The sequence below is a fragment of the Arachis hypogaea genome, chromosome 3, assembly GCF_003086295.3.
Source record: "Arachis hypogaea cultivar Tifrunner chromosome 3, arahy.Tifrunner.gnm2.J5K5, whole genome shotgun sequence".
Classification (NCBI taxonomy): Eukaryota; Viridiplantae; Streptophyta; class Magnoliopsida; order Fabales; family Fabaceae; genus Arachis; species Arachis hypogaea.
In genome coordinates, this window is record NC_092038.1 from 42,789,423 (window position 1) to 42,799,511 (window position 10,089).

Here is a 10,089-nt window from a genome sequence, read left to right on the forward strand (position 1 = left end):
ATAATTATATCAATACTATCATACTATTAGTTTTAGAAGACATTGTATTAAATAAAGTCGAATATATAAATCAACAATAAACAAAATTCTTAATGAAATCCATATATTTTAACATTATCAAGTTATTAGTTTCACTAGATATAACTCAAATGACATAATCTTTTCATACTTATTTATAAAGTTGTGGATTTGAGTATTTCTATCTTTAATAAAAAAAAACTATTAGTTTCACATTTTCACTCACTCTTGATAATTTAGATTATATTTAATTTTGAGAATAGAATAATACATAATATTGAGAATAAGATTTAAAGAGCAAAAATACAAAAGTTAATATTTTTATATTTTATTTAAAATAAAAATTCACATATAATTATTTTTATATAAAATTAATAATTAAAAATAATTAAATTATAATTTAATTAAATCTATCAAATCATGTAACAGTTCTTAGTTATTAACGTAAAAACGTGAGTTTTCAATTTTTATCTTTATTTAATAATAAATTAAAAATAAAAAATAAATTATAAAATATAATTTTTTATACACAAAATATTAATAAAAAATATAATTATAAAAAATTAATAAAATAAAAAATAAATGGCGTTTTTTTACGAAGCTAAACGCAGCTATAAAGTCAACCGAGATACGCAGTTACTCACAAGTCACAAGGGAAGTGAGAAGAAGCACGCCATATTACGAATAACTGAATAAGAATGGCATCAAGCACAGGGCAGAACCCGGCCCATGACCCGGACACAGATAAACCGGAAAACCCGGATCACGAGTTCGCAGAGTTCGGAGCGGGTTGTTTCTGGGGGGTGGAGCTTGCGTTTCAGAGAGTGGTTGGTGTCGTCAAAACTGAGGTTGGTTACACGCAGGGTCACTCCCATGATCCCACTTACAAGCAGGTCTGCACCGGAACCACCAACCATGTCGAAGTCGTTCGCGTGCAGTTCGATCCCAAACTCTGCACCTACAACACTCTCTTGGATCTCTTTTGGTCTCGCCATGACCCCACTTCACTCAATCGCCAGGTCTCTAATATCTTTTTAGCTTTCTTCTTGTTTTCAACTGTTAATTAAGTTTTTCTGTATGTTAAATAAATTTAATTTTGATTTAAATTTGCCAAAATATATGGTTTTACTTCTTTTGAAATTTAGAGTTTATTATCTTCACACCTATGCTTCGAATACAAGTGTCTTAATCCAATTTAAATTAGATGAGTGATGAGGGTTCGAATTCCGCCTTGTATATATAGAAGAGGAATGTTAGGGGCCTACAGAATTTGTGATGTATAGCCATCAATTAGTCATCATCAACATTTTTAATAGTGTGAGATGACATCTAACGGTATAAGATTACTCATTTTCCTTCTGATAGTTAAGTTCTAGCCAAATTTTAATAAAAGTGCTGGCTCCTAGACTTTCTCTATATAGAAACCATTGACCAGCGACAAGCCATAGCTATAGACTTTTAAATGGAGTCAATATCTGCAATGATGGATTACTTCTTAGCTTGTCGAGGTAGACCATCCGCGAGAAATCAATCAAAGAAGACAAGTGCCTTGATTTCTTAAAGATTTGCATGCCACATAACTATTGGAACTAATTTAGCTTGTACAAAAATCTACTAAAACCATAACAATGCAATATACAAATTAACTTCACACCTATGGCTCAAATACAAGTGCTTTGAACTAACATGGTTGGTGGAGTAGTTAGTTCACTAGTTTGCATAAACAAATGTTGAAGTTTTGAATTCTGTATTGTGTATGCAAGAATCCATTTACTAGCGACAGCAGCAAATTAGTCTTTGTCCTGTCGAATTGGAGAATACCGTGAGAAATCAATGAAAAAATACGAGTGCCTTGTTTCCCTAAAGATTTACATGTCACATTACTGTTGGAACCAATTTAACTTGCAGAAATCTACTAATGTGACATGTGTGTGATTTTTTTGCATATGGATATATTTCAGGGCAATGATGTGGGTGCACAATATAGATCAGGAATATACTACTACAATGAAACTCAAGCTCGTTTAGCCCAAGAATCAAAAGAAGCTAAGCAATCAGAATTTAAGGGCAAGATTGTCACAGAAATTCTTCCAGCAAAGAGGTTCTACAGAGCAGAGGAATACCATCAGCAGTATCTGGAGAAAGGTGGTGGTAGAGGCCTCAAGCAATCTGCTGAAAAGGGTTGCAATGATCCCATAAGGTGCTATGGTTGAAATGAATGAATCAATGACTTGTGAAGCAAGTTACAGTTCTAGTTTTCTATCCGCCGTCAATTCTAAAAGCATGGTATGTTATCTTGAAAAATAAAAGTTGATAACGTTGTCCGATTCATGTAGCTAACAATGTGATAAGACTCTCTTGTTATTGTTGTTAATAATGTAATACAAACTTGATTTGTGTAAATGTTTATATTTGTTTCTTGCGAATTTGCTGGTCTTGGTTTGGTTTGAACAATTGCAAACAGTTATGTTAAAAGCTATAAGATATCATATTTAGATGAATAAAAGTTTTATGTTAAAAGCTATAAGATATCATATTTAGATGAATAAAAGTTTTAACCAACTTACATGAGAAATTGCAAGGAACAAAATTGAAATAAAAGCTATAATTTTTTGCAGACATGAGTGCTAGTTTTGGCTTGAATATTTGCATGCCAGTTGAAATTTTTTTTCCTTCTATGTTATTGTCGTTTGATCTATGTAGCCGAGTGTAATGACATTTAGTTCTGCTTAGTGTTAATGTTATATGAAGTCGCTCCATTCAAAAAACAAAATTCTTAACTAAAAAATTAAAAGCGAAAACATACCACTTTGTCGAAACAAACTCTTTCCATGGAATAATTGCAGCTTAGGTTAGAAATTTCAAATTTGAAATTCTTATTTGCTTGTGACACAAGCCTCAATGTCTGGAAGGTTACATCAGCATATGAAAATGTTATAATCCTAATTGATTATTAATGCCTGTGGCTATGAGGCAAATTCCTAACACACAAGAAAACAACAAGAACAACAACCATGAACTGATGAAAAGGTCTTAAATTCCAAAGGGTAAAGTTATTCAAATCAAAGTTCATCAATGGGAAAAGATGAAGATCCTGTTGGGTTAGCAGAGGAGTTTTTGATTGGGTATGAAGCCAACATATTTATGCCACATTGTCCTTCCTTCTGAGTTACTCCCCTTTGCATTCTGAAGTAACCCTGTTCTCCCCATTTATCTCCCCATGAATTCTTAACAATCCAATACTTGGTTCCGTCGTTGGTTACGCCGTACCCAACTGCGGTCACACCATGGTTTAGATGTGTGGTACAAGTTCCGTTATATACTCCCTGTAATGTTAATTAATTATTAGCAAAAAATGCAGGGTTCAGAGAAGAACTGCACCTAAAAAGTGTCATGTACGCAGTCTAATCTGATAATTACACTAGTAGTTGTTGTAATTCTAGAGTAAGAATTAGTCTTTCCAAAGATTTTCAACTTATAACAGTTTTATCTTATCATTAAAGTGTTATAATATGATATTAGAAGACTTTAATTTTGTTTAAGCACTAAACTAAAGTGTAGATTACAAATCTTTGAACAGGTTTTACTTTTCATTAGGTGAAACTAGTTCCTTACCTCTTTGTAGAACTGCATATCATAGCCCATGGCATCTATGGCTACAGACACAGGCTGGTTCGCAACGGCTTTAAGCAACGCATCTTCGTCGTTCGCAGGGACAGTCTCGTGGCCATCGATCGACACGGCTTTATCATTAGCCTGCAACATGAATGAATTTCAGCATCATTTTAAGCTTCTCTAGTTATTAGCCAATTATTATTGTCTTGGTTTTAAAAAGAAAGAAAAAAAGTTTAGCATAAGATTTTCACCTTTAATGTGTCACATGATCCTTTTACTGCTTTATAAGGGTAGTTCTCCTCTGTTGTTATGCCACCCTTTTCCTTGATGTACTTGAAAGCATACACCATTAGGCCACCATTGCACCCTTGATTGATTGCATTGTCACAATCCACAAGTTCTTGTTCAGACAATGATACTAACTTTCCTGTCTTGATTTGGTTGATTCCTTCGACCGCTGCAATGGTCGAAAACGCCCAGCAACTACCTGTAACAGACAGACATAAGCAGCACCATTATCTTCAAGAAAAAATGTCATACAAGAGCCTCAATTTTTGCTCAGATGAAAGATGTCCATGAACATATTATCACCCTTGTTTTTGATAAACTTTCTAAACTTTTTAAGATTTTCGTTAATCAATCATGCTACGTGTACACAAAAATATAGAAATGTCCTTGAATACATGGTGTATTATTATTTTTTTTTCTGTACATATGTATACTATGCTTTTTATATTTTCATATTATCTTTACTCAATCTATTCCATGACATTAAAAAGTTGAAAAAAAGAGACAATATAATATAAGAAGAGAATATGATTAGTGAGTAATAGTGAGTATCATAGCTTACCACATTTTCCTTGATTCTTGACAGGAGTAACAGCACCTTTCTGCCTCCAATCCACAGAATCAGGAACATCCTTAACATTCTCATACATGAATGTTTCTTTTGCCCCTCTTAGTGTCCCATGGAACCTTCTATGGTGATCAATCCTTGATCCGGCATAGGAGCTCCTAAATTCATCATTGGTCAAGTCAGCAAACATGTTAAGCTTAAGCTTATAAGGCTTGTCCATTTTGTTAGTGTTGTGAACATGCATCACATTGGCCTTGAACACATTGAATCTCTTGAGTTTTTCGTCGATGCTTCGAGTCACCGTGTGGTGGCTCCTCCACCTCTCATAGAGCTCCCAGAGGCTGTCCTCCGACGCGAGATCCTTCTCGCTGAAGTCGAAGCCCTCGGCTTGCCAGGACAAGCCGAGAAGCAGAGTAAGTGACAGAGCAAAGGCTAATAAGAACTTCTTCATTTCCATATATAATGCTTAGATTTTGAATTGAAAGATGGTGAAGAAAAATGGTAGGATGTGAAGGGTTTATATAGTGGAAAACATGAAGGCTAGTTATCACCAACTAACTAATGAGAATAAAATTGAACAATAGAAAATAAATAAATAAATATTAATGTGCAAGTTACATGTTCCTTATGGACATCAACAATGAGTAATGAGGAAGATGCCAAGATGTGTCATTAGAAAATAATCAAGAACCTATACTGAATTCTCAATTTCGGCTATAAATTAATTTTTTGAGAACGTAGTTATCATATGAGTTCTTGAAGTAGTCTTAAAAATTGGACACTTTAGTCTTTGAGATTTCAAAATATACAAAACATTTTCGACCATAGTAGCTAGAATATCGATTTAATTCTTAAAATTTTTCGATATTACGATTTTAAATGAGTTAGTCGAATTTACGAAATTTGTATTAGGTTTGACGATTTTACGATTTAAATCTTATTAAGATTTTATATTTTACGTACTTAATTTATTTTTTTGATTTCACATAAATCTTGATTTTTTCTACCTTAATTTCAACGTTTATATCCATTAGACAATACCGTCTCTCTCCAATTTAATATGAAGAGTAAATTAAAGTATAAAACAGTCCTCGAAAAGTTAAAAAAATCTTAAAACAGTTATCTCAAAACTGTTTCTGACAAATTTCAAAAATTTGAAAACAGTTATTTCGATTAAATAGATTAAATTAGAAGGGGATTATATTGTCTAATAGAAATATATATTAGAGATTATTTTGTGTATTTTGAAACTTGGAAACTAAAATATCTGATATTAAAATTCTAAAAAGACTGATTTAGGTAGTTACTCTAATTAAAAAAAAATGTGATTTTTTTTAATCACAAAAATTAGGTAACTAGCTTTTTAGTAAGTAGGGTTATTATTATGTGGCTTATGTATGGAAGCAAAAAGGGTACAATAATTTTCTTAAAAAATGTTGGTGTGTCATGGGTTTCTGTTATTGTATGCTTAAAGGATAATCTTTCTTTTTGCATGTAGATCACGCTACTAAAATAAGAAGATGGTGATATATGAAAGCATGGTTACGTTCAGTTTTGAGACACCATCACCATAATATATGATATGTTAAATATATATATATTTGGAAATGAAGAATGGAAACTTTATGATATAACCGATTTCATCTTTATTTTTATCTACATAACTGATATATGATATGATCCACAAGACTACTAAAGTTTAGCACACAATGTTACAAGGAAAATATGTTCTTAAGTGTCAACTATATATGTACACTAGTGCGTTTGTGGTAATAAAATTTCGTAAGAGTGATAGCATGAAATTGATATTATTTAGTGAAACATTTGATTTTGGCTTTGAGTGAGTGATGATGTATAACATTCACAAGTTCATTAATCCTTAATCCTTTATACATTTCCGTTTATTGACCAACTTACTTGCTTTATGTCATAATTATTTGTTACACATTTATTACTTATTACCATGTTTGATGAATTAAGTTCTTGAGTCAAAATCAAGGTAAAATTCTTGTATATGAAATTTATAAGGGGAAATGATCGAAATTAAAGTAAAAATACTACATAGATTAGAAAAAATAGAGTGGAATTGCCAACGACTTATAGAGAATTTTTTTTTAGTAGCGGAAAACTTCTAAAGAAATTACACAATAATTATTTTAAAATGAGAAATATTTGATTTATCAACAAGAAAATCTGAGATGCTGATTATGAAAATGATTAGTTCAATTAAGCTAATTATGAATTGACCACAAGATCAATCCAGTTCAAAAAAAGTTGCAAGTAAATGGATAGAGTTGGAAGTAAATCGAGTTAGGCCCAACTCAAGTTCGGCTTACGAAAATTGAGCTCGACTCACTTATAATCGAACTTAATTATAAAACTCAAACCCAACTCACCAAAAATTTAAGAATTTGCAAAAACATAATTTATAATTTTATATAAATAACAACTTATATCTCTATCAATTATAATTGTGTCCTCTATCATAATTATATATGTTTATTGTATTAAATATAAAATATATTAATATAAATAATTATAACAAGTATGTATATATACATAATCTAGTTATTCATGGGCTAATGAACTGAGTTTATTCAAACTCAAACTTGTCTCATTTAATATATGAGTTCAAATTCAAGTTCAAATTTGATTCATGAGTTGATGAACTTAGCTTATCTAACTATTAACCAATCAAACTTAAATTGGTTCATGAGTTAGTTTAATTTACTTTCAATCCTATGAATGAATCAAAAATTAAAAAAATAGTCAAATCAATTTTTTTTTTGTAGTTAATTAGTTTAAAATAATAAAATATAAAAAATATTTTTAAAAATATATATTTTATATATAAATATATTCTATTATTTTATTATATCTAATTAAATATCAATTTAACTTTTAAACACCTGAATTTCAAGCATTACCAATTCAATAATTGATATGATTTTTTCAAACCTTAAAAAATATGACAATCAAAAGATAAAGAATTACCAAATCTAATTATCCCATATCAACACATATATTTGGATATTCGTCTTTCTAAACTCATATTGAATACCAAAATTAACAAATTTGGTTTTATGATTTCAAATTACTAGGAATATATAATACTCTCATTGAATGAAAATTTACTTCAATATGATTGTATAATTAGACTGTCATTCAATAATCAACTTTCACTTATAATTTATAAGATTATTTTATGTTTATATATATTAACTAAACTCTTAGTAGTAGTTTATTATGAGGAGAATTTGGTAATCAATTGCTAAAGGGTTAGAAACTAGAACTTGCTATTATTTGTTGGTTTGGAATGTTCCATTAGGCAAAAGCAACATACAAGAAATTAAAGCATTAGTATAGAGTGTTGATGAGCTTGAATATCAGAACATGTTCTTTAATTTTGTTGCTTGTTGTGACGGATTGCTGTAACGTAATGCATGGTGCGCCGCTAATCTCAATCCCCAAATTGGAAAAGCTGAATCTTCATGATAACCTATTATTCCCTTATACATGAAGTATTAGCTATTATGGTCAATTTAGTATAGCTATTTTTTTTTTTTTTTGTTAGACAGATTTAGTATAGCTACTTACATTATTCTATATGAAAAAATAAATATATCTCTAAAAAATTTCGCATCGAATATTTTTGTCATTAAAATTTTTTTATTACGTTAAAATTTTTAAACTTTATAAAAATAAGATATATAGATTATTTTATTATATTTTTTAGCATTTATTTGTCTAAATAAAAATAATAAATCTGATTAAAATAAAAATTTATATGTTTTACTTTTATAAAATTTGAAAATTTTAATATAAATTTTTTTGGAAGATAAAAACATCGAACTCAAAAGATCTATTTTTTAAATAAATAATAGAAGAAGGTCGGTGGCGTGCCTTAATTGCATTTAAAGACTTTGTTTTATATTAACTTAATTTTGTGAAAGAGCTATATATCTAGTTCTGCCTCACCGATAACAAGCTAGCTTTACCTTATTTGGATATCCTTTTACTTTCTTTTAGTTTTTACTTTTTAGTATATATACCAAGAAATATTATCTACTAAGATTAGACTAATTGACTGGTTTTATAAAATTTTTATTTTTTGAAAATAGTTTAGTAAAAGTTAACTTTTTAAAAGATAATTTTTTAAACGCTATAATATTTGTGTTTGATAAATTAAACTAAAAATATTTTTTAATAAATACAAGTAACAAAAATTATGTTTGATTAAATAATTTTTAAAATAAAAAATAAACAAACATAATATAAGAGTAAATTTAGATATTTATTAATATAAAATTATATTAAATTTTTAATTTTGCAAAATAATTTATTAGGTATTTTCAGAAACACTCCTATTTAAAAAAAATTGAAAGCACAAGTTTTACCTAAACTAAGTTTAAGTGTATTCTTTCTTTCTTTTATTTTAGTAAATATTGATTAAAATTTTTGAAAGATCAATTAGTGTTTTTAGCATGGGAAAATCCTTAAGTAATTTCTCATATAATTAATTAGGATAAATTAAAGAAAGGCATAGTATCTCTTCTTTATATAATTAAACGGACTACTATACCCTTTGTCTTCTTTGAATTATTTAAATGACTTCAATTTTCTTGCATTAACACTATAAAATATTTTATACAGTCATGCAATTATAATTATTCTCTTGAATGATCGTGACAATTAACATAGTCAATATAAAAGATAGTTATTTTTATTAATATGACATCATCATGTAATTGGATATAAGTATAAAATAGTTTTACTACGATCGTGTATCAAAATTCAATTTTTATTTAAAATTATACCAGAGTTTCCCAATTTTTAGGAACTAATTTATCTTTTGAAACTTGTAAAAAGGAAGGAAACTAAACTAAACTAAATTAATTAAATTTCTTAATTTTAAGAATACTCACTTGTATGGCTAATTATATATATGAACATGGGATGATGAGTATTGGAGATACCTAAAAGTATGGAGATAACATAAACACACCCACTTGGCCACTTTATTAGAGTGATGTTCTTATTTAAGATCACATGGACATTGCCCATAAGAGTTGTTTTTAATTTCATCCCAATTAAATGCATTAATTAATACAGCTTATCCAGGGCCTTATTGGTTATTGCATTCTTGGTTACTTATCTTGCTTGTACTCCAAGTAAGTCCATGATCCTTGAAGAAGATAAAGTAAACACCCATCTTAAAGTTTCAAATTTCATCCATAACCCAGTTAAAACTACTAAATTAATCCAGTCCAAACTAAAAAGGCTTGGAACTTAATCTAGTTGTATAACTTTTTCATTAATTAGAATTGTAAATATAGGGACCTAACTTCTCTGAAATAGAAAAGTTCCATAAAAAAAATACGGTAATAAGAGTTTGCTCATTTTAAAACAAGATAATGACCTAATAAAACTTACATAAAATAAAAATGGCAAATTTAATAATAATTGAATTTTTATTTTCCCATTTACTAATTTTATTATTACGGGGATGTTAATACTTTTTATTGTCATAGATTTGTCAGAATTTATATCTCGCTGTTGAAATTTACTTGAGCTAAAAAAAAAAAGAGAAAGGGATTGAA

General features: G+C 29.0%; 2 protein-coding genes across 2 annotated transcripts; one reads left to right on the forward strand and one right to left on the reverse strand.

Moving 5' to 3' along the window:
* Positions 1-615: 615 nt before the first annotated feature.
* On the forward strand, positions 616-2,421 carry LOC112790406 (peptide methionine sulfoxide reductase). The gene is made up of 2 exons (XM_025832791.2): positions 616-1,037; positions 1,980-2,421. Exons 1-2 carry the CDS (start codon positions 717-719, stop codon positions 2,229-2,231), a joined length of 573 nt encoding a protein of 190 aa, XP_025688576.1. The 5' UTR covers positions 616-716; the 3' UTR covers positions 2,232-2,421.
* A 444-nt stretch (positions 2,422-2,865) lies between these two features.
* LOC112790404 (vignain) lies at positions 2,866-6,059 on the reverse strand. The gene is made up of 4 exons (XM_025832789.3): positions 4,484-6,059; positions 3,885-4,120; positions 3,634-3,774; positions 2,866-3,344 (listed from the first exon to the last, which is right to left on the reverse strand). Exons 1-4 carry the CDS (start codon positions 4,944-4,946, stop codon positions 3,081-3,083), a joined length of 1,104 nt encoding a protein of 367 aa, XP_025688574.1. The 5' UTR covers positions 4,947-6,059; the 3' UTR covers positions 2,866-3,080.
* Positions 6,060-10,089: the final 4,030 nt, after the last annotated feature.